The 25,783-nt window shown below is 44.3% G+C and overlaps 1 protein-coding gene across 15 annotated transcripts in view; it reads left to right on the top strand.

Annotated features, from left to right (window-relative positions):
• GREB1 (growth regulating estrogen receptor binding 1) overlaps nt 1–25,783 on the top strand; it is an 89,707-nt gene that overhangs the window by 47,166 nt on the left and 16,758 nt on the right. For 10 of the 15 annotated variants that reach the window (XM_077926341.1, XM_077926338.1, XM_077926329.1 and 7 more), the window contains 20 exons: nt 4,739–4,921; nt 6,233–6,403; nt 7,140–7,253; nt 11,213–11,335; nt 11,609–11,761; nt 11,909–12,094; nt 13,434–13,784; nt 15,653–15,781; nt 16,177–16,302; nt 17,159–17,356; nt 17,446–17,626; nt 18,245–18,437; nt 19,624–19,760; nt 20,623–20,962; nt 22,727–22,842; nt 23,305–23,507; nt 23,754–23,843; nt 24,285–24,850; nt 25,066–25,168; nt 25,453–25,617. In XM_077926341.1, the coding sequence (XP_077782467.1) occupies nt 4,739–4,921; nt 6,233–6,403; nt 7,140–7,253; nt 11,213–11,335; nt 11,609–11,761; nt 11,909–12,094; nt 13,434–13,784; nt 15,653–15,781; nt 16,177–16,302; nt 17,159–17,356; nt 17,446–17,626; nt 18,245–18,437; nt 19,624–19,760; nt 20,623–20,962; nt 22,727–22,842; nt 23,305–23,507; nt 23,754–23,843; nt 24,285–24,850; nt 25,066–25,168; nt 25,453–25,617 (3,828 nt within the window). The remainder of the gene's footprint in view (nt 1–4,738; nt 4,922–6,232; nt 6,404–7,139; nt 7,254–11,212; nt 11,336–11,608; nt 11,762–11,908; nt 12,095–13,433; nt 13,785–15,652; nt 15,782–16,176; nt 16,303–17,158; nt 17,357–17,445; nt 17,627–18,244; nt 18,438–19,623; nt 19,761–20,622; nt 20,963–22,726; nt 22,843–23,304; nt 23,508–23,753; nt 23,844–24,284; nt 24,851–25,065; nt 25,169–25,452; nt 25,618–25,783) is intronic. The other 5 variants (XM_028722556.2, XM_028722546.2, XM_077926339.1 and 2 more) reach the window with 5 other exon arrangements.

The following is a 25,783-nucleotide window of genomic DNA, read 5'->3' as shown; positions in this document are numbered from 1 at the left end:
ATGCCTGTGGGGCATAAATCAAGTCCGTTTATTGATTTTGTTTAGAAGGTTGCTTTGGTGGTTCCAGCTTGCTTGCCTCCATGACTTACTTGAGTTGGTCATATTGGAGGTTTCTTCTTCTTCTTCTTTTAAAAAACGCCATTCTGTCTAGCCTTCTTATGCAAAATATTGGCACCCCCTCCCTGCGAGGTGCAAGTATTCTAGCTATTAAGTAATCTTTGTTCATCAATGTGAGAGAACTTCCTCTCCGAAGCTTTTCACGGTACTTTTAGGAAACACACGTCCTATGTATCTCTAAATCAGTGTTTCCCAACCTTGTGCCTCCAGCTGTTTTTGGACTACAATTCCCATCATCCCTTGCCACTGGTCTTGCTAGTCAGGGATGATGGGAGTTGTAGTTCAAAAACAGCTGGAGGCACAAGGTTGGGAAACACTGCTCTAAATCAGTGCCATACATTAAGACAGAAAATATTGCCGCTCTCTGCATGGGGCGCTGAGACCCCTTTCCTGTTTGTTTTGTTGCCTCCACATAACAGCCTCCCAAGCTTTTTGCAACAATAACATTCACAAACTTCTAAATCTTGCAAACCTATTAATACAGTTCTTTAGAATGAAAGAAAGGCGAGGGTCAACAAGGGATAATATTTTTCAGTAATGGCTGATCAAAATTAGAAATTAAAACAGGGATGGGTAACCTGTGGCCCTCCAGATGTTGTTGGATTCCACCTTCCATCCAGGATTCCACCAATGGTCAGGGATGGTGGGAGTTGTAGTCCAACGGCATCCCGGAGGATCATGGGTTTGCCACTCTGTATTAGAATAATGAAAAGTCTTGATGAAAACAGTGGTTTTTTAACCTAGTGGGTACATCCCTATCTTGCTGAGAGGATATTCTGTGGAGTCGGTTGCAGCGTCCTGTGGCAATTTAAAGATCATAGCTGCCACCTGAGGATTACATTTTATGTATCTGATGAAGTGAGCGCCCATTCACAAAGGTTTATGCTGTAGTAAACTTCTTCGTCTTTAAGGTGCCATAAGACTGCTTCTTGTTGTTTCTCCAGGGACGGCGCTCTATAAACCGGGCACCCTCCTCCTGCCATTGTTTCCCTGCCCTTCTCCCCCAGAAGGCCTCCTTATTTCCCCCCCCTTTTTTTTACTTCTACTCTCTTGAGGAAAGTCCTGATGTATAAACAGCGCAGTTCTTGTCTCTTATCATCTTCCTCCCTTTTGCCAGAGAGCTGCGTTTGCACGGTTTATCTCCATGCTCACTTGTAGGAAGGCTTGGTAAAATTCTCCGGGGGGAAATGAAGAACCAGGGTGGGAAAATATCAAGGATTCATTCTCTTTTCCTGCTAGAAGATCATTAGAGGCTTTTTGCCTGCCATGCAGAACCAAGCACTATCCTATTATTCCAAGGGTGCCCCAACACGCCATCTGAGGAGAAACAGGAATGTGCCTCCCCCTCTTCTGCCCCCTGCCACCTCACCACTTCTGTAGCTGCCAGAAGAACCCCCCTCTTGCTGAAACTTGGCGATGCATGGTGTCGCTCTTCATCTTCCCCATCCCTAGGGAATATGGGATAGTACTTGTTTCTGCCCGGCAGGCTGAAAACTTATAACACTCTTTTGGCGGGAAAAGAGAATCCTCAATTTTCCCTACCCTGCTTCTTGATTGAACTCAAGAGAGGGGGGGCGGCATCTGCAAGGCTGTTCTGTTTGTCTTCTTTGCTCCAGGGGCTACAGATCAAATCCCCATTACAGGTACAGCAACTGGAATGACCATCCCATATTATATATATTATATATATTATATTATATATTATATATTATATATATTATATATGTAATAAATAATAATAATAATACACCGTCCACCTAACTAGGTTGCCACAGCTATTCCGAGCAGCTTCCAATATATATAAAAGCACAATAAAACATTAAACATTTTAAAACTTCCCTATACTGTACAAGGCTGCCTTCAGATGTCTTCTAAAAGTTGTAATTTACTTATCTCCTTGGCACGGGGGTCCCATAACTCCATACCCACCCCCAGCACTTCTCTGATGAAAATAGGCACATCCTAAGGAAAAGGGCATTCTAGGGGCATTCTAGGATCAAATCAGAAACCGGGAAGGCTTCTGTAAATCCGGGACTGTCCCTGGAAAATAGGGACACTTGGAGGGTCTGCCATGTTAAGATTCAATATCCAGAAAACGGCTAAAATCACACACATCTTTGTAATGTCCAGAAGTCAGGGTCAACTATGAAATGTGGTCCTTCCATTTTGAATGTGTATGGCCATTAAGAATATAAGAGGAACCCTGCTAGATCAAACCAAAGGCCTATAGAGTCCAGCGGTATTTCGCCCCATAGTGACTAAAAACAGATGCCCCTATTCGCGGGTGGTGCTGTGGGTTCGCGGGTGGCGCTGTGGGTTAAACCACAGAGCCTAGGACTTGCCGATCAGTAGGTCGGCGGTTCGATTCCCCGCGACGGGGTGAGCTCCCGTTGCTCAGTCCCTGCTCCTGCCAACCTAGCAGTTTGAAAGCACATCAAAATGCAAGTAGATAAATAGGTACCGCTCTAGCGGGAAGGTAAACGGCGTTTCCATGCACTGCTCTGGTTCGCCAGCAGCGGCTTAGTCATGCTGGCCACATGACCCGGAAGCTGAACGCCGGTTCCCTCGGCCAATAAAGCGAGATGAGCGCCGCAACCCCAGAGTCGGCCACGACTGGACCTAATGGTCAGGGGTCCCTTTACCTTTAAAAATCCTATAAGTAGGAGATGAGGGCAACTGCCCTCTCCTGCTGTTATTTCCCAGCAACTAGTACATGCTCTGTCTGATCCTGGTGCCAACATATAGCCATTGTGACTGGTAGGCATTGATAGTCTTATCCTCCACGAATTTGTCTTGTTGTTGTGTAGGTTGATGGTCATTACCACATTCTGGCATTATATCTTCAGACGTTTGTAGAGCCTGAACAGGGAAATGGAACATTGGAAGCTGACACAGAGGGACCAGATGTAATATAGAGATCTCAGTTGTTCTCCCTCTCCGTAGTTCTCCCTGCCCCCACCTGCCCTTGGCCTCCCTCCTCCAAATGTCACAGCACCCAAGAGGGACGCTAGTCTCTCAGATGAGGTCTGGTGGAGTCAGCCAAATGTAATTAACATAGACCACTGAACACTCATCAGATTGTAACAGCCTTCGGTCACTCTTGATGCAGGCTGGTTTTGAACTGATGACCTAGAGGTGAAAGGGCTTTATCTGTCAGACTACAAATATTGATCTCTAGCCATCTTGCAGGCTCAGCCTTGTGACATAGATAAATTGGAACACATACTGGATAGCTCAGCTCTCCTGACCTTTGCCATATCTACAATGTATATGGAAAAATCTGCTTTATTTAGCTTGCTTACAGAATGAGCAGCCCTCTCCTATTATGTGCTAGGTCCAGATGTTTGTGTATAACCGAGGCATTACGTACAATGAGCATCCCATTTATTGAGTTGCTGGTAAGATTAGTGTTGTGTTTTGACCCCTGTGCTTGCTGTAATATCATAGTATAGTAAGGCTGCCCCAAACTCACCCATGAAAATATTTGAAGGTGAAAGGGTGTGTTCCACAACCCCCTGCTTTCACATACTGTTCACTGCTTGTTACCCCCTGATATACAGATTCAGTGCTAGTTTATTTGAAAACCAGAGGTTTCTACGTCAGACAATCCTATTATTATTATTATTATTATTATTATTATTATTATTATTATTATTATACGTATATACCACTCTTCATCCATAGATCTCAGGCTCACAACATAAAATTCACAACATTAAATTGCTATCATGATTGATAGCCATTGATAGTCAGCAACACAATGACATCACATTATGCCAAATCCGAGTGAGGAGAGAAAGCATGACGCTCACTCCGAATAGGTTTCCTGACTATACTATGTAGTCAATCAGATTTGGCTATAGGGTGATGTCACAAAACCCAATCAAATTCTATGTTGTGTTTCCTGCTCTTACTTTGAATGCAGGCCTCCCCAGACAATTGCCAAACTAAGGAGGGTATGTGTGTTTCATTAGGGTGATGTTTTTCATGAAATGTGCTTCCCTACCTGACTTTGACTCAGTCCTGAATAAGATGCCTACAAAACAGAGGCAATGTTTGGAATTTGAAATATGGCTGCAGATGTCTGAAAAGCAATATTTACTGGTGTGTCCAAAGCCTAATCCTAGTGGAAGCACAGGGCAAGCACCCTGAAAGTTGAAGCGGCTAGAAATCAACGTAAGAACAAATTTTCCCCAAGTTACTCACATGCTAAAAGGGTCCTGTGAATAGGTCTTTAATTGTTCTGGTCACTACTGTTAAAAACTAAAATGTGTAACCAAGTTTTTTAGCCATCCCATGACATCAATTTGTCATTCTTTCCCATTTCCACCACTCTATTGATTGGTCTGTCTGGCATTCTTAACAAAGAGAAATGGGATTTCCATCCCTCTCCAAGATGTCATTAAAACTACAAATTAAAGAGATGGGGGAGTTATTAAATGCAGGCATTTATTTAGAAACAGTTGACACCCGTGCAACATTTATGTGTCATTTTGTGTGTGTGCACGCGCGAGGAAAAAATAAATAAATTCCCAACAGCCACGCCAAACAACTTGGAAGTGCATTATCTGTACTATGTCGCTTATCTCTCTCCCATCTTTGTGTATGTTTATTTCATCAGGTTTCTCTGGCAATTGTATCGGCTGCGGCAAGAAAGGCTTCTGCTACTTTACTGAGTTTTCCATTCACATCAATCTTAAGCTGACCACTCAGCCCAAGAAACAGAAACACTTAAAGTATTATCTGGTGAGGAATGCACAGGGAACTCTTACCAAAGGATCTGCAATCTGCTGGAAGGGGGCAGGTGAGATAATGAACCTGTCCCGTTGGAGCTCTGGAATTCCTCCAGAGGTTTAGATATGCGACTCCTTGGAAATAAATCTGAAATTGAGGGAATCAATGAAAATTCTTTAAAATCCCAATAAAAATACTTAAAAGAAATGTATGCATTTACTCTGAACCAACTAGCCTGATAAACCTAACTCTTGGTAGATGGGGCAGGGAGTGGAAGCAATTGTGCTTCCGTATGCCTGCAGTGGAATGTGTCCATATACACGCATGAGTTTTTCAATCTTCCTTCCTTTTATTTTTGAGAAGGAAGGATTGGGCAAATCAGACTGACAAGTCCACTCACGTAGGCACTTAGGTAAATGCCTAAATCAGGTCACTGTGGTTGGATTTTGATGTTGGCAGTGCAGGTTCCAGTGTTTGTGCTGCTGCAAATCTCATGTCCCAATTTGCACTTTTTGGGGTGAGCAAATCTGCTGTTTGTATATTTACTAGCTGCCTTGTGCCTGGCATTGCTCAGGAATTCTAAGAAACTGAAAATTCAGTCTAGTTTCGAAAGGTGCAGTCTGCCATCTTGATTCAAAATGGTGTTCAATTTTATCCAAGCATAAACGAAAAAGTCTGCTCCCTGACCTTAAGAACTATTGTGCAGCATTTGGTTAGAATATTAACAGATGTCCAAAGGCAGAGTGAACAAACAACTTCTTGAAATATGCTGTAGATTCATGCTTACATTGGCAAACATTGCAGGGAATGAGACAGAGATGCATGTGCGGCAACCCATAGGGACATGTTGTACAAGCACATCAAGGGGCAGCTATGGCACCATGGTACACACCTGCTGTCAATTTCTAGATGTGCATACTTATTTTATGCTTCATAGAGTTTACAACTGCAAGCAGTATCCAACAATTGTTCTACTCGGCGTTAGCCTATTAAAATTAACGGGCATGACAAACTTAGATCCATTTATTTTAGTGGGTTCATTCTGAGTAAAACCTTGTTAGATACAACCCAGATGTTTATACGTAAGAAATATGAATTGACCTTTGTTGGCTAGTCTTAGGCAAAGCCTAACTTTCCTTCATCTAACCTACCTCACTGAATTGTCATGGAGCTAAAATGTTGCTTTGAACTCTTTGGGCAAAAGTGAAATACTTACAAACGACCAGATTGATGTAAATACCAATTATGAGACATGAACAAAAATTGCCCCCCCCCACTTTGAACTAATATATGTGAATCTGCCTTGTGCTAAAACAACAGAAGTTCAACTTTTGTAGAAGGTTTGCAGATTTAAAGTGAGCAGTTCTCACTGAATAAGCAGCATCTTGTTTGTTTTTTGCTTTGATAGAGTTCAGAAGCCGGCAGCCCTCATCCAGCACTTTTTCCAACCTGTTGTTCCAACCTCCAGAGAATACAGGCTCCTCAGCACTTGTCATGAATGAGCCACTTATAGCCGCACATCCCATAGTTCAAGCAGGGATGCAACAGATGGGTAACTGAATCTTCTCTAGCATGTCGCAGTCTCCCATTTTCTTTCCATGCATGCAAGAACCAGTTGGATTGGTCGGTCCCAGCTTGGTGCCCTCCAGATATTTTAGAAGGCTGAAGGGAGTTGTAGCCCAGAACATCTGGTGGGCACCAGTTTGGGGAAGACTGGCTTGGATAGCTGCTGGTAGAGATACAACAAGATGTCTTTGTGGATTGCAATCAGCTGCCATTCTATGTGTGAGCATAAGCAGCATGGTGGAGTTCAGTTATATGTGGTACATATGCAGCCCTTGAGAAAGACTCTTTCTGTGTGGGCAAGCCCTAAAATATACTCACTCTGAGATGATGCAGGACAGGCTGGTGGCTTGCGACTGCCTTTTTGGCTATGTTAGAAAGCAACTGAAGTTCCTCTTGTCGCTGGAGCCATTTCTGTTGACGAGAGCATGAAGACCTTTTCTGGATAATATCCATTAGGTTTTTTAAAAACCGAATTAGCATTTCAAGACGGCATTCCTGTGCATGATTACTTGGGAGCAAATCACTTGAATCCAACGGGATTTACTTCTGAGTAGACAAATGCAAGATTGCAGGATGCTTGTCAGTGTTCAGTCCTCGGCATTCTTTTCCAGCACAGAACTGTTAAGGCAAGTAAGGGCTTGCTCTGTTGGATTATTGAAAGCCATGCATTTTTACCCGGATGAAGAAAGCCCCTCTAAAATCACTCTTTCTCATTGACCTAGCGCCTGACCACCTGCCAACAACAGCAAGCCTCCCAGTTTACAATGGCAAAGACTCTCCCCAGCAACACTCGATGAAAAGCAATGTCTCTTCCATGACGAGACCAACAGTATTAGGTACCTTTGCTTATGCATTTAATATATTCCCATCCCACCCTTTAGGGCAAGCCCTCACAAGGCAGTTTAACAATAAACATGTTAAAAACAAAATGGTTGAATAAATATAATAAAATGTGAGATTTAAAACACATACAGGGCCCAACAATAGATAAGATCAATTTCAAAACTTGGTGGTGTAAAACGAATCTTTGGGAACTACTTAAAGGCAAGGTGGTGTTTGTTCTCAAGGGAGAAACACGGCAACACTGCAACGGCCCTGTCCCTGGTACTGATTTGTCCATAGAATTGCTTTGTACCTTAACAGCAGGTAAAACACCTGCATGGCCTATGCCTATGGCGCTATGGGTGGCCTTTTACACTGCACATATGAGCCTCATCTGAGCTTGGTCTTGAACCTCTTTGTAATATATGCAGGGATATAGTTTGTGGTTGGGCAGTGTTAACTTGGAGAACTGATTCCAGAAGGTGCTTCTTGAAGACTACTGCCCGGCCCCATGGCATTTGTGGTGTGGCACATTCCTAAGGGCCAAATTTCTTTCTGGGCAATCTTCAGGGGCCATATTCTCTGGGTGGGACCAGAGACCAGAGCAATGGATATTCCCCTCTGTTGGAAAGCTGGCCTTTGGGAGACTTGCTTAGCCCCTATTTTGATGCCTTTTCAGCACCTTTCACTTGCAGCTATCATTTTATTGTTTGATGTATTTTGTACTTTTATTGCATATTTTCCTCTTTTATTGTTTGTTTTGTTGTAAAAGTCTTAGAAAGCGCACGAAGATAGACATTCTCTCACTATCAGTTGATTCGAGGACTAAGTGTATACGAAACTTATTTTAAAAATAATGTACAATTTCTTCTAGGCATCAGGAAAAGCAACTATGCCACTTGGCCACCAGATATTCCTAATTTCTTCATTACATAGCTGGTTAATAAACTTCATTTACCTTCTTCATATTGTTCTCTATTCTTTAACATTGCCGTTACATTCAGTTTTTCCTAAGTATTTCTAGCTTATTTGGTTGGTGGGTGTTCATTGAACCTCTAGCACAGGGTTTCCCAAACTTGGTTCTCCAGCTGTTTTTGGACTACAATTCCCATCATCCTTGATCACTGGTCGTGCTAGCGAGGGATTATGGGAGTTGTAGTAACAAACAAACAAACAAACAAACACCACCTGGAGTCCAAGTTTGGGAAACCCAGCTCTAGCAATAAGAAAGTTTTGCTCTTTTATTGTGACATGCTCTGGAAATACTGCTGAAGGGTGGTGTATGAGTCCTTAAAAATAAAATGCAGTTCTTTGATTTCATGATGTGCATTAATTCAGCAAGAAATATCACAGTGGGGATTTCAGCCACTGTCCCTACTGTTATAATGCCTCCTGAAATAATAGGTATATTTTGCAACCATTATTTGTACGGCAGCCCCATTGAAACAGATGAGACTTAATTTCTAAATAGATGGCTTTAAGGTCAGCTGAATCTTTCTGAAATGGATTGCCCTCCCTGCACTGAGAATTATTTTAAATCAGTACATGTGCCAGTTCTGAACAAACTTAACAAGGACACAATTTAATGTTCTGGGCTGCCGGAATTAAATCTACCACTTTCGGTGAAGAGCAACACTTCTTGTGCTGTAACTGTTCCATGAACATAGTACACAGTGCCAGGAATCAAAGTCTCCTATTCATAGAACAAGTACAGGACAATAAACATTAGTGCAATCTTTTCTAGACAGCTCTGGCAAGCTGCTTCATTTCTTCATCTGCTTAGCCAGGGGTTAACTTTGCTTTGTGGACAGAACCAAATCACTTGCTCATTTGGGTAATTGATTTCAGTCCTTTTTAAAAAGAAGATAGCTATCAAATTTGCTTACATACATCAACTAGAGACCCTGACAGGGGATTTACAGTACTCGTGTTTGATTGACCCTGGGGTTTTTCCCCGTGGGTTTGCTAGAGAAAGATAAATGAATGGCTGAAAGTGTTCGTGCTGCCATCGTGTGGTAGAATTTTAATATAAATAAAAGAGCCGCCCCCAAAAAAGTTTAGCATAAGGTTCTAAACCTGCATTCGTTAAAGGCCAAACTAGTCATGGAAGATTTTTTGGTTTTGCTGGAGTTTTAACAGCTCCATGTGACTTCTTTGAAGATTGGAGAACAGGTGTTTCACCACTTCTGCAATCTAAATACAGCGGTACCTCAGGTTACAGACGCTTCAGGTTACAGACTCCGCTAACCCAGAAATAGTACCTCGGGTTAAGAACTTTGCTTCAGGATGAGAACAGAAATCATGTGGCGGTGGCGTGGCAGCAGCAGGAGACCCCATTAGCTAAAGTGGTACCTCAGGTTAAGAACAGTTTCAGGTTAAGAACGGACCTCCAGAACGAATTAAGTTCTTAATCCGAGGCACCACTGTAGTCCCCTGCCTTGAGGATAGTCCGGGGAGGACATAACAGTTACCTGCAATGCAATGGGAACAGGGAAACTCAATACCCAGTGATAGCACATTATACTTTATTTGCAAAAAAGTAGCATCATGCTGTTGTGGCGGCTGAAGGAGGAGTTATTTCAGAAAGTATTCTGGTATATCATAATTATTATGATATATTTATTTACATTTCACCTTTTTCTCTGAGGGGACTCAAGGCATCTTACAGATAAGAACTGCTAAAACATAGTAAGTCAGTCATTAAAATGCAATTAAACATTAAACATTTATACATATATATGCTTAATATATTCCAATAATTATAATAGAAACAGCACGGTGCCAGCCCTTTAATTAAAAGCAGCCAGTTCCCAAAGGCCTGTTGAAACAGGACTGTCTTTGCCTGTCAGTGGAAGGACTACCAGGAGGGAGCCACTTTAGCTTCTCTAGGGAGGGAGTTCCAGAGTCTGGGAGCAGCCACCGAGAAGGCCCTCTTCCACTTCCCCATCAAATGTGTGTGAGGTTGGTGAGAAAGGGGCCTCCTTCAAAGATCTCAAAACCCAGGCAGATTTGTATGAGGGAATATGGTCTTTCAGACAGCTTGGACCTAAGCCATGCTTTACTCAAATAGCCATCAAATAAGGTTGAATATTCACAATGTAAGCCATTCCCTTGTCCAAGAGGTAAGGCAGGTCATATGAGTGTGCAGCAGACACCTGATCTTAAAATAATGGTGTTGCTATCTGGTGCAGCATTTGGTGTACTGTGTTTCTTTTTCAAATGCTACTGTCCTCACTTTGAAGGCAGAAACGGACAGTATAAACAATGGAGGTCTGCCAGTGAAAATGGTAGATCCAGGTCTTGTTCTCCTTCATATTGTCTATGATACTGTTTAATATCGTTGTGCATTCTTTGTAACCAGTAGCAGGCAGTGTGGAGGGGGGGGAGGTGTTTACCTGACCTCCTGGCAGGGGAGTTGCTGCTGTTTTCCTGGGAAGAAGAGGAGTGAGGTGGCAGGGAGGGTGGTGTGGTGAAAATGCACTGGCAGGAGCAACAGATTGTCTTGGCTGATGAGTTTGCACCAAGCTAACCACCCTGCCGCCGCCTTCCTCTCCTCCTCCCTCCCAATAAGCAGCAGGGACTCACCTGTTGGGAGGTCAGGTAAGCATCTCCATCCTCTATTAGTTTGTATCTTCTAGTACTTCTCTAGGAGTTGCTGTGGACCTATGCTCTTCTCTGCTGTTATTTGCTGGTGATGCAATGTGCCATTTCTAACTTTTGAAAATCTGCTTCCTGGTTTGTTGAACGAACATAGATTGAGTACTATTGATATTGGCTGGGGTTTTATTTTTTGTATGTGTTTAGTTTTTGCATACTGCCTTGGGCCTGTGCAGAGGCAGAGCAATATATATATATATATATAGAGAGAGAGAGAGAGAGAGAGAGAAACTATTTCTGTGTTCAGGCATGTGCTTTCCCTGAAAGATGTGGGTCCTTTTAAAATAGTAGTTTCTGGATTGTTTATGTTATTTAGGCACTTTAGCAAACCCAGGGCCTCCTAAAAAACGCCACAAAGGATGGTCACCTGAGTCTCCATCATCCAATGAAGCCTGGAATTTGCAGCCCAATCCACCACTCACAAGTAGAAGCAAAAATGGTAAGTGAGGATGAGGATGATGATGATGGAGATGATGATTTAAATGCCTCTGGGCGCATGCCTGCTTGTAAATTAGCAGACCTAAGAGCTCTGACAGCTGATATATTAAGTTGTTGGGTTGGGAAGGATAGCATTGACAGGAGCAATCGGTGCTGTGACCAGGTTTGAAAGTGGAAGTGGGTTGTTGTCCTTCCCCCTTCATCCAGCACATTTTAACAAGTATCTATGCTGCAGTCATTTATTTCTGGTTAAACTCTCTAAATTGATTCATAGATGGAGGAGGAGGAGGAGGTGGAGGGCTGTCCTGCTTACCTCACACTGCCGTGGCAGGACCAGTCTCTTCTCCAATGGTGGCCTCTGGAGAGCCAGTTTCAGTTCCTGATAACTTGCTTAAAATATTTAAAGCAAAGCCCGTCATATTTAAAGGTAACATGTCACATACTGTATACGATAAGCACTTCAAAACAAGTGTGGCCTACTTTTTTTCTTTTTTAAAAAACCCTAAACTATTAAGACATTCAGTTATCTTGCCTTGGATACCTGGCATCTAATAAGTTGTCCTTTGTTTCACAGGGCATGGAAATTTTCCTTACCTTTGCGGGAACCTTAGTGATGTCGTAGTGAGTCCTCTTTTGTATACGTGTTACAAGAACGCGCAGTCTCTCTCTAGGGCTTATGAACAATACGGTGCCTCCACAATGCAGCCAATTTCAGAGGAGATGCAGCTCTTACTCACAGTCTATTACCTCGTTCAACTTGGTGAGTTTTCTTCCATCAAACGAGAGCAAATATTTTGATATGAATAGGCAGATCTACAAATGGTAATTGAAAAAGACATTGAGGGGGGCACTCAAAGTAGAGTCCTTTCAGATGTGCAAGCTTGCGAAATGGAACAATCCCCTTTTCCTCCCAAACATGTGCTTTTCTGGGGATTCTCCTGAACCCTCCCTGAGCCAGTTCCCAGGAGAGGGGATCACCCTGTTGCACAAGTCCTTGCACAAGGCTTCTGTCAACAGTGGATCCTGCCCACTACTTGAAATTCAGTGTTGCACTAAGTTAAAGTCCCTTAGCGAATAGGCATTTGCGTGCCAAGACCCCGTGATCCCACAGTTCCCTAGAGGGATGAATAACCACACTCAGGACAACAGCATTTTTGGTTTTTGGCTTGAATATGGCCACAGCTTTATTGGTTACAGTAGAGATTGGTTTGGTGTAGGCATTGGGTAAGCAGTTCCTATTCCACTCCAGCCTGTCTGCTGGGAGTGCGTCTAAGGGTAAACCAAAACCAGGGGTGGAGCCCTATGACTTACTGGTACATCAATTAGGGGTACCCCCCCGCAGGGAATGGTATGCCCTAGCCTGGGCATCAGACAGAGCCACTCCTCCTGGATCCTTTTAACAGGATCCCAAACCTCCTCTCCACCAAAGATCTGGGTTCACCCAGTGCCTTACCACCACCCAAGCCAGAGTTGACTCACCTAATAGGCACTTCTTCAGGTATTTGTATCTTGAAACTTATAGATAAGCACCAGCAACTTAAATATGTCTTGGCACCAGTGCAGATTTAAAAATGAGGGCAATATGAACAAGTCTGATTGTATCTGTCAAAATTCTGGTAGTAACTGCATTGAAATTAGAAATAGTAATAGTGGAACCTCTAATGAGAAAGATGCAAACTTTCTCGAAGCAATAATAATAATAATTTCTAAATGTATCTCCATATTTTACCAAGCATTATGATCTCCTGATATTATCCATTGCCATGTGGACTAGAATTATCACTTACAATAAGATGCAAATTGAACACTGTGGAGTTCAATTTGAGTTACCTGGGGATTGCATATTGTGCTTACAAAGGACATAGAGAGCACAAGATCTGCGGGTGGTTTTCTCATGCTGCAGAATTTGTCTTGGCTGGTGCAAAAGCAACAGATCATTTTTGCCGTAGTTTAGGAAAGTCTGTGGCATGACATGCGTGAACCCAAAACCATTAGTCCTTTAATTATGCTCAGAGCACGGCAAGGGGAGACCTAGTTTTGGTAGTAGATTTAAGTCCTAACATTTGCCTGCTTTTGATGCCATGTTGATGTTTCCATAGCTTCAGACCAGGTGCCTTTGATTGAGGACTTGGAACAGATCTTCATGCGTTCATGGCGGGAGTCTCATCTTTCTGAAATTCGTCAATACCAACAGGCCATCCCACAAGCTTTCCCTCAGGTTCCTGGCCCAATTGCCCCAGTGACATCAGCTCAGCTTCCCTGGCTGGCGGGACTGGCAGCCAGCTCATGTAATGACAGTGTCCACATCATTGAGTGCAACTATTCTTTAGCGGAGGGGCTCTCAGAAATGTTTAAGATGCTCGTTGAGGGAAAGCTAGTGAAGACCAACTATGTGGTGATCATATGCGCTTGTAGAAACAGAACTATTGACTCTTGCATTGCTGTAACAGGTGAGCTGCTAAAGCAATATGTGGACCTTCTAGCATTCTTGTTATAGAGTGGCTTTTGCCCCAGCTGTTAGCAGGCTAATGGGCAAAAGGCTTTAACTGTTGGCATGTACAAAGTAGAATTTCATTTACCTGGTGATGTACGAGAGCACATTTGCATACCTTCCAACATTTCTCTGATGAAAATAGGGGTGTCCTATTCAATCACCACCACCACCACCATCATCATATATTTTTTAATTTATACCCCACACATCTGACTGAGTTCCCCCTGCCACTCTGGGTGGCTTACAGAATATATAAAACATAATGAAAAATTGGACATTAAAAAACAACTTCCTTATATAGGGCTGCCTTCAGATGCCTACCAAAGTTTGTACAGGTTACTTATCTCTTTGTATGAGGTTACTTATCTCCTTCAATTTTCAATGAAAATAGGGACATCCGAAGGAAAAGCGGGACATTCCAGGATCAAATCAGAAACCGGGCTAGCTTCTGTAAATCTGGGACTGTCCTTGGAAAACAGGCAGTTGGATCCAATGATTTTATATAGCAAGCATATTCTGTCTTTGCACTGCACGCATATTTGGGTCTTCAGTCTTTTCTTTAGGTTTGCATTCGACAAAGGGCTCATCCAGGCTTCTTTTTGTGCCACGCATAGGTCTGCACTCTAAAACTACACGCCTGGGCACTTTTTTTTATTGCCCTGCCGCTTTCCCTAGGAAAAACCCACTCTTTATCACTGAATCGGAACAAAGGTCAATTCGGCTTTTCAGAGGATTGCTATTTGCTCTGATTCAGTGGTAAAGGAAATCTGGATGAGCCCTTAATTTTACATTTATATATCACTTTTCCTCTGTGGGTGGTGTATATGGTTCTCCCTCTGTCGGTTTTATTCTCATAGCAACCCTGTTCAGCAGTAATACAGTAACTGGCCCCAGGTCACCCAGTGAGCTTCATGACTGAGTAGGGATTTGAACCCTGATCTCCTAAGTCCTAGTCCAGCTCTCTAACCACTACACCATAGACTGCCTTTACTACCCCCTTCATCCAACTTTAGCTTGGCTGGATGACACATTTGTGGGGGGGGGGGGACCTAATTGTGTACCTAAATTAAATTGTGATCCTAAAGATTGTGTTTGGCCATTGCTTTCCTTAATTTTCTTTGAGTCTCTTACAAAATCTGTGTGGCCGTAGTATATGATATTGCAGATGTTAGTGAGAAAATTTCACCCTCCCCACCTTTCTTCCAAGGAACTTGGTAGCTGATATAATCTCCCATCCAGAAACCAACCAGACCCAGATTGGCCTAGCTCCAGGAAGATAACTGTATCATGTGCCTTTAGGTGTTTAGATCAGAGGTTTTCAACCTTTCTGAGGCCACGGCTCCTTTGACCAACTACATTCTATCTGCGGTACCCCTGTGGGGCTCAGGAGCCCAGTTATGTCACACTTTGACTACAGAGCTGGCAGTTTCTCACACTTTTTTGAACACTTTCCCTTGTGGAGTGTTCCCTCAGCCTCCTCTCCTCTCCCCTCTCCTTGGGAGTCCTCCGGGCAGCTACTGCTGCCTCCCCTCGTCTCTGAGCTGCCCCCGCAGCCACCCCAAAGGCACCATTCATCTGTGGAGCTTATAGCCAGGGCTGCTGCAATAAACAGCCATGTAAGCCTTTGGAAGGCAGAGACATGAGAGAGCATCAGAGGAAGGGAGGGAAGGAAGAAGGGACAGAGGCCAATGTTGCCTGTAGCACCCCTTACCATCATTGAAGGCACCCCAGGCTGCCCCAGCACACTGATTGAAAACTCTGGTTTAGATGTATAAGTGTCTCAGTTGCATGTGAACATCTTCCCCCCTTTTTTATGTCTCTTAGGGAAGTACCAAGCAAGAATACTATCTGAAAGCATGCTCAGTCCAGCGGAATACCAGAAAGAAGTTAGTTATGAACTCGCTACGGGGAAAGTAGAGGCTCTGGGGGCCTTCTTCAGTACTCTCTGCCCAGGTACATAATGGGACATCTATAAAGAGGCATTTGTCTGAAAGACTTTCTGAGAACTTAGACCATATGTGTTTATGTATAGACAAGGTTTTAAAATCCAGTCGTTAAGCAGTTGCCGCAGCTTGCACAGACTCAGGATTCAGTTATCAAAAATCCGACCAAGTGCCACGTTAGAATATTCACCCCGGGTTTCACATCCTGTACTTGCAGGATTTCATGCCAGAGCCCGTCCACAGTCTTTAAATATTTCCCTTTCTGTGTAAGGAACAGGGACCTAGCCTTTTTGTTGGCTGTCATGCTGCTTTGCACAGGTTACACGGCTTGGGAGATGCTAAGATTTAAATGGTTTCCATAACACAAAAAATGGGGGCCGTTTCTTCCCCCTTTCATTCCTCCAGATGGTGATGTCGATGTGTTGCTGGACAAATTTCATCAAGAAAACAGGTCCCACATTTCATCGTCGCTCTCTGGTTTAGTGAACAAACCAGCAGCGGGGGATGCAGCTGGAACAGCTGTTTGCGCGAGTAAGTGGTTTGTGCATGTAACATATGAGGACGTTTGCCTTTTCAGAATTGTGTCCCTCTCACTCCTTTCCTCCAAGGCATTTGGAGTGGAACGTTCGCCTCGCAAAGACCCTGTCTGTGTGCACACTCACATTTGCTCCACGTCCAGGGTGCTCCCACCCTTTGTTTGGGAAGCAGTGGGCGGAGAAATTGGGGTCATTTCACCAAACCTCTTGGTGGTGGGGAGCGGGTCGCCAAGAGTTTCTTGGAAGAAGGGCCTGCCATTAGTTGTGGCGAGAGCACAGCTTTTCCCCGTAAAAGATTTATTCAACTAATGGTGATGGAAGTGGCAGTGGCAACAACAACCATGTTTACGCCCTGCCCACTATTTTGGATCTTCCACAATGTCACAAATCTGGTGTTATTCTGGAGCTTTGGACAGGGGAAACAGGGGCCGCTACACACACACAAAATGGTAGGGAATATTCAGAGAGAATTCTGCCAACAGGCCTTCTTTAGAAAAAGGCAAGAATGAAGCAACTCTGACAAAAGGGCAGACTGCAAAATGCATGGCGAATAGAGGACCCATGCTTTCCCCTATGTAACTGGGTCTTTTATTTTTCTTGGACATACCTTACAGCTCTTTGACAACCCTCCATGCGTCCCCAGCTCCTTGCTCCAAGGCAAGATCCTCCATGCATATCTCCCCTTGTGGAGTCACGTGATCAGATCATGATGTTCTAGAGCAGAGAGCTGAAGCAAACTTAAGTGTGCTGCTCCATTATCTCACATGGCTATCTATAACATTCATGCTATAAATAAAGTTAAGGTCTGACTCTCTTTCTCTTTCACCATTCTTTTCTCTCTCCCCCTCTAGGTTATAACCTTGAGCACCATCAAATCCGCCCCTTCCAGCTTGCAGTGGCTCAGAAATTGCTTTCCCATGTTTGCTCCATCGCAGACTCCAGCACTCAAAACCTTGACTTGGGTTCCTTTGAGAAAGTCGATTTTCTGATCTGCGTCCCTCCTTCGGAAGTGACTTATCAGCAGACGCTCTTCCACCTCTGGCATTCAGGTACTGGTTGCCGAAAAACGCGTACAAAAATCACAGTTGGCAGCGCTTGCTTTTCGACTGTCCGATAGTCATTCGTTGTCTTCCTTTAGGTGTCTTGTTGGAACTTGGTTTGGAGAAGGAGCACCTTACCAAGCAGAGGGTGGAGCAATATGTGGTCAAACTCGATGCAGAAGCCCAGACTAAGTTTAAAGCCTTCTTACAAAACTCGATGCAGAATCCGCACACGCTCTTTGTGCTGATCCATGACCACGCTCACTGGGACCTTGTAAGGTAAGAAAGAGTTCACTTCCCAGATTATGATGTTAGCAGTGAGACACCGGTTGCAATAGACAATTATATTGCACTGTACAATCATTTCCAAAGACAAACCTGCTTCTTTTGACACTGGCTGTGTGATGCCACAGCTACATTATAAATAATTTTCCTTAATACAACTTCAGTTCTTTATATTACAGTCATTGTCAAAAATGCATCCTCGGTGTCTGAGTAGTAAAGTGCTTTTTTAATAATAATAATAATAATAATTTCATTAAAGGTGACCCAAAGATCACTCTTTTGATAGTTGTTGTTTTTAATTGATGCATATGTATCAATTTTACCCTGTGTCAGGGATGGGGAACCTGTGGCCCTCCAGAGGTTGAATTCTGTCTCCCATCACCTCCAGCCAGCATGGCCAATGGTCAGAGAAGGTTGGGGTTGCCATTTACAGGGCTTTTTCCCCAGGGGGAACTCGCCAGAACTCAGTTCTGGCCTCTCTCAAGTGGGTTCCGTTGCCATTCTAAGAGAAAGAGGGAGGCGTTCATGGTGAGTTCCGGCACCTCCTTTTCTAGAAAAAGAGCACTGGTCATATAGTAACATTGTGCACTCTCATTTGCTTGTTTTCTACAGTGCAGTTCACAGCCTTTATCCTCAGTCTGATCCAGCCATGGGGCTCGTGGACAGGCTGCTCAACTGCAGAGAGGTGAAAGACGCTCCAAATATCGTGACGCTTCACGTGACTTCTTTCCCCTATGCCCTGCAGACGCAACACACACGCATCAGCCCTTATAATGAAATCCACTGGCCGTCATTATACAACAATGTAAGAAGTTAACTCTTAGGATCTATGGGAGCTTTTTCTTTTTTCCCTTTAATGCCTGGTCTGGCTGTTAACGACCACGGCATTATGTTCCAAAGCAAAGCTGTTATGCAAAATGATGGGGCTCCCATCCGTGTTTGCTGATCTCCGGTCACTTCTCTTGGCTCTTCTGAATTTCCTTTACCCCCTGATTCTCTCCCCTCTACTTTTATTCCTACCAAAACAGAACCTTATTGAAGGCGCGATTTGGGATCTGTTGATTCAAAACAACACGTAATATTATCTGTGCTCTAGTACATCTGCAGCGCCCCCAAAATGCTGGGGTATAAAGGTTAACAGAATTGCAGAGTTAGAAGGGACCATGGGGGTAATCTAGTCCAACGCCCTGCAATGCAGTATTTCCCCCCGCCCCCAAATGTGGAACTCAAACCCACAACACTGAGGTTAAGAGTTTCATGCTCTGCTGACTGAGGTATCCCAGAACAGATTCTGTAGTGCAGAGCTTGTGTCGCAACACGTTAGTGTGTCGGCTGCAGTGTGTAGGTGTGTCGCGTGAATGAACCCGCGCTCCTCCCAAGCCTGGAAAGGGGGGTCAGTTTAATCTCTGGTTTGCTAGTAAAAATGAATTACTGTGTTACAAAATGATAACATGTCTAAAAAGTGTGTCGCTGATATGAAAAGTTTGGAAAGCTCTGCTCTAGTAAGTGAGGATGCTGATTGCATTAGGAGCAAAAGGCAGAAAAGCTTGGGTCAGGATTCAATTAAACAGTTTCTCTAGCTTCTCCACCCTCTTCTCCATCCCAGCCCCCCCCCCCCCGAATTGGCTGGTTGGGGGTCAGAACAACTTCCAGGTGGGAGGAGAGGGGAGATCGTTCTGCCTGGCAAACAGAAACACTTGCACTGATGGAACAATTGTAATAGTGCAGTGTTGAATTCCACCCCAACATCCCCGCCGTGTCTGGCACAGCCGGCACTCTGTGCATTGTGCTGCCTAAACTGCTTGCACAGTTGATCCGTCCCTGAGTGGGTACTGGTGAGGATCATGGTGGAGGAGGTAAGTAGGATTGGCCACAGAGAAGGGACAAGGTCTTATTCATAGCCCTGTGTATATTTGCAATAACCGGATTGGTGAACTCTTAAATCATCATCACGGACCACCCTGTTAATAGTCACTGTCATTTCTTTCAAGGGTGTGGACTTGTACCATGAAAACAAGAAGTACTACGGATTGTCTGAGTTTATCGAATCCACTCTTTCCGGACACAGCCTTCCCTTGCTTCGTTACGACAGCTCTTTTGAAGCAATGGTCATGGCTTTGGGGAAAAGGTACCGTGTTTGCCTTGCAGTGTGGTTAAAATTTTAAAAAAGCAATATAGTTTGGTAGGTAGACTGTAGGTTTGAATGGCTGATGGCATTCTTTGTTCCTTTAGATATGCCCCTGATATATATTGATATATACATGCATTGCCATCACAGTTCTGCTAAGTGGCTGGATTGTGTCAGGCAGATTATCAAAAAGTAATTTAGGGCCTATTCACACTTACCTTTTTTCCATGCTCTCCAGGCATGGCCTGCCCTTTAAAGCTCCTTGGCTGAGTGCTCTTGTTTTCTTGAGCATTCCCCCATATTTCTGCATATGGAGGGGGTCCCCCAAGTATATAGAAGCCACAGCCTTCTTTTTGGGTGGATCCATTTCACTTCCCAACCAATAAGCATTCAGTCATTCAAGTTTGCCACCAGAGGGAATAACAGTGTCCTATGATCAGCCTTGGGCTTGCCGATCAAAAGGTCGGTGGTTCGAATCCCCGTGACAGGGTGAGCTCCTGTTGCCCACCTAGCAGTTCGAAAGCACGCCAAAAGTGCAAGTAGATTAATAGATAATGCTCTGGCGGGAAGGTAAACAATGTTTACGTGTGCTGCTCTGGTGTCAGTGTTCCGTTGTGCCAGAAGCGGCTTAGTCATGCTGGCCACATGACCCAGAAAAACTGTGGAGCAGACAAGCGCCGGCTCCCTCAGCCTGCAAAGCAAGATGAGCACCGCAACCCTAGAGTCATTTGCGACTGGACTTAACTGTCAGGGGTCCCTTTACCTTTACCTTTATGCACACCACAATGCTGCTCAATGGGTCCATCACTTTTTGCAAGCAAAGCATCCACACAGGCTCTCACTGCTTTCTGTTTTGTTTCAGGTTTCCTAGGCTGCACAGCGCCGTGATAAGGACCTTTGTGCTTGTTCAGCACTACTCCGCTGCCATGATGGCGGTGTGCGGCTTGTCCCAGATGAAAAACTACACCACCGTGGAAACTCTAGAGATCGCTCAGAACCTCATCAATTCTTCGCGCCAGTGCCCCAACGGACACGGGCTGATGGTAGTCCTAAGGATTCCGTGCATACCTTTGGCAGCAGTCGCTTATGAGCGCCTCAACCACGTGAGGGAAAGGCTAGCCCTCGAAGACCATTTCGAAATCATCCTGGGCAATCCCAACTCTGGGATCACCATAGGAAAGCACTTCGTAGAGCAGCTGAAGGTAATAAACAGAACAGCTCTGCTCAAACTGGAGTTCCAACCTCAGCTGTGCAGATTATGCCCGTGGTGGCTGGTGCCCATTGGGACTGGTGGAGTGGAAGGCAAGGAGACCAGCAGTAGGCGGAGCCAGAGCCAGTGCAGGCAGGGTCACATCGTGGACCAGTGGCAAGTCAGAAGGCAGGCGGGTGTGGGCTGGCTGAGGGCAGATTGAGGCTGGTGTGTCCATGTTCCATTTTCTCTAATGGACTAGCCACCACTGCTGCTGTCACAGGAGCCTGCAGGTCATTAACAACACAGCTCAAAGTTGGAGCTAACTCTTCATTAGCAAAAATATGATCTCCACAGACTTGGTTGAGTGTCAGGCCTAATGAGCAAAGCAGGTCATTCCCAGTGGTCATGAAAACCAGTTGCCGAAACTGAAAGTCCCTGCCTCCTCAAAGCCATCTAAGTCCCCTTCTTGCCAGGGCTTTCCTCAAGCAATAGGAGACTACGCTGTGTACAGCCAACGTCTCCTCTGCTCTTTTCATGCCTCTTCTAGTTCTGGGAGACAAGGGAGGAGGGGAACTTGTCACAGCAAGAGGGGGAGACATGCATGACTCTTCACCAGCCTGACACATCTTTGCCTCTTGGCCTCCCTCCTTCCACTCATCTGCTTTAGCTTCTGCCTCTGATTCTGGACTTCTCTCTGCCACAGATTCTCCCAGCTCACTAAGCCCCGTTACCTCTTCAGCTTCTGACACCTTCTCCTCCCAGTTTCCCCCATCTTTTCCCTCTGACCACTCATTGTTGTCCTACCACCACTCCCTGGATTCTGACCTTCTTCCCTTGGTGGTTCCCCAGCTGGCTCCTTCCACCATTCCTCTGCATCCAACCACTCCATGACAGCTGCTGGTTAGCAATGTCCATTGACAAAATGTGTTCCACACCAGAGAAAATAAAAGTCATTCGATGGGGCTTATTTCAGAGTAGACATGTCTAGGGTTGCCCAGTGCCTCTAATAGTAGTAGTAGTAGTAGTAGTAGTAGTAGTAGTAGTAGTAACAATAATAATTTATTTATATCCCACCCTCCCCAGCCAAACCGGGCTCAGGGCGGCTAACATCAAAATCTAGAATACATTAAAACATAAAATCCAGCAATCGACTGAAATACAGTTTAAAATCAGATTAATATCAGAATCAATCAGATGGCAACCCACAATTTCTGATACATATTCTGATATCAGCATCCAAGAAGGGATGTACTCCAGCGGCTGGCTTGTTGCCTTCTGACTCTTCATTATCTCTCCTGTTTACTTGGAAGTAAATTCTATAGGAGGATTTCAACATCGCTGTCTTCTGATTGTTCCAGCAGCACAAGCTTTTCAGTTTGCCAAATGTAACAACTCGCTCCGCCTCTCCTCCCGCTGCATGCTCTTCCATGGGAATCTTGTTATTATTGTTGACTGTATATTTTTTAAGGTTATCTGCGGATTTGCATTTTAAACATGTAAGCCGCTTTGTGGAGGACTTTGTCAAAAGATGGATTATAAGTACCGTCAATAAAGAGAAAAATAAATAAATGTTACTCTCTTAACCGTACTCTTGAATGGGAGTGGAGAGTAAATGAAGGGCCACTCAGCTTGTTCTTGGCTCAGCTGAGGTTTGAACCAGGGACTTGATGGTTCACAGTTTTTAATCACGACTCCACATTATGGCAGCTCACATGTACAGCAGCTCTTTCTCTAGAGTGAACTATAAAACAGTGTGTTTCAAATGTTTTGGCAGATTTGGCAGAAGATTGAAGATGCCGAATGGAGGCCTCAGACTTATTTGGAACTGGAGGGACTGCCTTGCATATTGATTTTTAGTGGAATGGATCCCCAAGGAGAGTCACTCCCAAGGTAATCTCTCTCTCTCACACACGTATGAACTGAAAAATAGTTATATGAAATATACACATGTCCCTCAGGAGAGGGCTTTCTTCTTGTTCCACAGCTGTGCCTTGCAAAATTCCATCCTTGCCCACTGAATTGAAGCTTGGTTAAGATTTCCAGATAAGATCAGATTCAGTGGAAAAGACTGGATTTTTGCAAGAAACAACCATGGAACAAGGAAATCTCTTGGACCCAGGGGAATTAAGCAGTACACATAAAATAGGGTTCAAAATAAAGTGTGGATGAGCCCTAAATTGAAGCAGTCAAGGTGTTATTGATATGCAACAGGATTTTGTCACGCTGCTTTATCTAAACGTCCCAGATGGACAGGAAATGACAACAGATAAGCACTTTCAGTTATTATCTCAGTAATATTGTAGAATTCACCTGGTCTTTCAGTCTGTCTCTCTTCCTGTCTGTCCCACCAAGGTCCTTGAGGTACTGTGACCTACGTCTGATAAATTCCTCCTGCTTGGTGAGAACAGCCCTGGAGCAAGAACTGGGCTTGGCAGCCTATTTTGTAAGTTCTGAAGTCCCCGTGGAAAAAGCAGTAGGCACAAATGATGTCCTGGAGAGTGACCCAGAGAAGCTAAGCAGTACTGATAACGAAGATGAAGAAACAGTAACAGAAGGTAAAGGGATATCCATAGGACCATTGACTTGAAAAGGGGGCGGGAGACATTTGTGAGCTTCCATCACCCCTGACTGTTAGCCATGCTGGCCAAGACTGATGGGAGCTGGGAGTCCAGCAACATCTGGAGGAGGATATAGGCTATTCGCCCCTACTCTGCTTCTCTAGTCTTTTGCATTTTTAAGTTAGATGGATCATGTCCAGCAAATGTAAACACAACTTCCATTTCTTCACAATTGTGGACTAGGCTCCTCTTCGGAAAAGAGAAGCCCCATCAAAAGAGAAAGGTCTGGCTCACACGATTCTGCAGCTTCCTCTGTCTCTTCTAAAGCATCAAGTAAGACATCAGCATGACTCCTTTACAATATGTACATTGGGGACCGAAATCCTAATGATTTAACCCGTGTTGCTAATGCTGTGGATGCTTGGCTTTTGCCATCACTAATACAAAAAATAGGGGCCAGGCAGACAGACATGATAAAGGCAACGCTCACCTCTCCCTGAGAAATCTCCACTTCACTGCATTTGACATGGTTGTGTGAATTGCGCCTTAGCTTTTGTGTACTGAAGGAAGACTCACTGTGATTCAATAAGGGAAAAGCCACTCTCTGGGCTCAAGTGGAGCGGTGCACTATACAGTCTACCTTTCCACTTGTATTTATCACTGATAAATAATTATCTCTGGGGTTATATATTGGGTCAGGGGGATATCGCAGCCTTCAGTTGCCACTAATGATTTAACAGAGCACTCTTATTAAGTTATGGATTTTGTCCATAGGCACAGCTTTCTGCAGCGAAACATCTCCTCCTTTGGTAACCGCAGGGGAGGTGGGAAAGTCTCCCCATCCGGTACTCAGCAGCAGCACCGAAGAGAGCGTGAATAACTCCGAAAAGCAGAGACTGAAAGCAGACAGAGACTCAAAGCTGGAAGCCAAAGCTGCTCAGGCCTCCATCGCTTCGTCGCCTCCACCCCCTTTCTCATCTCCCTCCGCCTCTTCAGCACCTGCCCACAGCTCTTTCGTCCTGCAGGCCTCTCAGTGCTCCATGACCAAAGCATCCCAGCAGCCCCCCATCGTTTACTTGCCCAAACTGGTGCATGACATGGTTACTTCTGCAGACAGCACAGGACTTCCCAAGTCATCGTCCCTCTTGCCTTACCATTCGGTCATGTGGGCCAGTTCTTTTCGCCCGCTCATGAGCAAGATGATGACCTGCACCGAGCAGTCTCTATATTATCGCCAGTGGACCGTCCCCAAACCGATCCATATGGACTATAACAACAGGAATGAAGGCAGGATGGATACCTTTCATCCAAGGAGGCTGCTACTGAGTGGACCACCACAGGTAGGTAACAAGAACAGGGACACCGTTTATTATTATTATTATTATATCATTGTGAATTTTGCCTCTCCGTTTCATGTAGGAGGAATGTCATCATACCTGGGCTTTGAATCAAGCTGCACTGGTCACCTGACTTTTCAGGCACCTGAAATATGATAATTTAATGTGCTTAGATTTCATAAGCTACTTCTATAAGTTTCTGATGTATATCTTCACAGATAGGAAAGACAGGTGCCTATCTGCAATTCCTCAGTATTTTATCTAGAATGCTGATTCGGTTGACGGAAGTAGACGTTTATGACGAAGAGGAGATCAATGCTGGTATGTCCTACATGTCAAACCTTGGATGAATAATTTGTAATTGTTAATGAGAAGTTGAGTGTTTTATTGCTGTGCTCTTAATCTCTCCCCTCCCCCAATGTTCATTTATTTCAGTCTTCAGTTAACGCAGCCATTACCAAAGGCTGGCAGTCAGGCAAAGACAATAAGAATCGCCCTTCCTTCCTTCAATATTGAATAGTTAATTATTTTTGAGTTTGCATTTTTGAATGATGAAAAGGGTATAACAGTGTGCATAGCATGAGTTTGTTTTCCTGTGATTGTAGATCTTAAAGAAGAATCAGAGCCGTGCTATCACCAGTCAGGGGATGCGTGGCCCGATCTGGAAACTTTCAAGAAAATGCCTTTCGACTACACGATCCATGATCCAAAATATGAAGATGCAAGTCTCATCTGTTCAAGGGTCCAGAAAACAAGCAGCGAAGGTCAGGGTTAGTTATTCAGTTATTCTGACCAGACACCTGTTTGGTAACGATCTTTCATGCCATAAAACGGTCCAGTTAGAATGTATTGATCAGAATCTGGTTGTTTTTTTTTGCATTCCATTGATGAGAAGTGTGGGGAATGGCACTCAGTTTGGATTATGGGCATTCAGTA

This window comes from Podarcis muralis, chromosome 3, assembly GCF_964188315.1.
Source record: "Podarcis muralis chromosome 3, rPodMur119.hap1.1, whole genome shotgun sequence".
NCBI lineage: Eukaryota > Metazoa > Chordata > Lepidosauria > Squamata > Lacertidae > Podarcis > Podarcis muralis.
The sequence above is the reverse complement of the archived record's forward strand: the minus strand, read 5'-3'. Positions and strand labels throughout refer to the sequence as shown.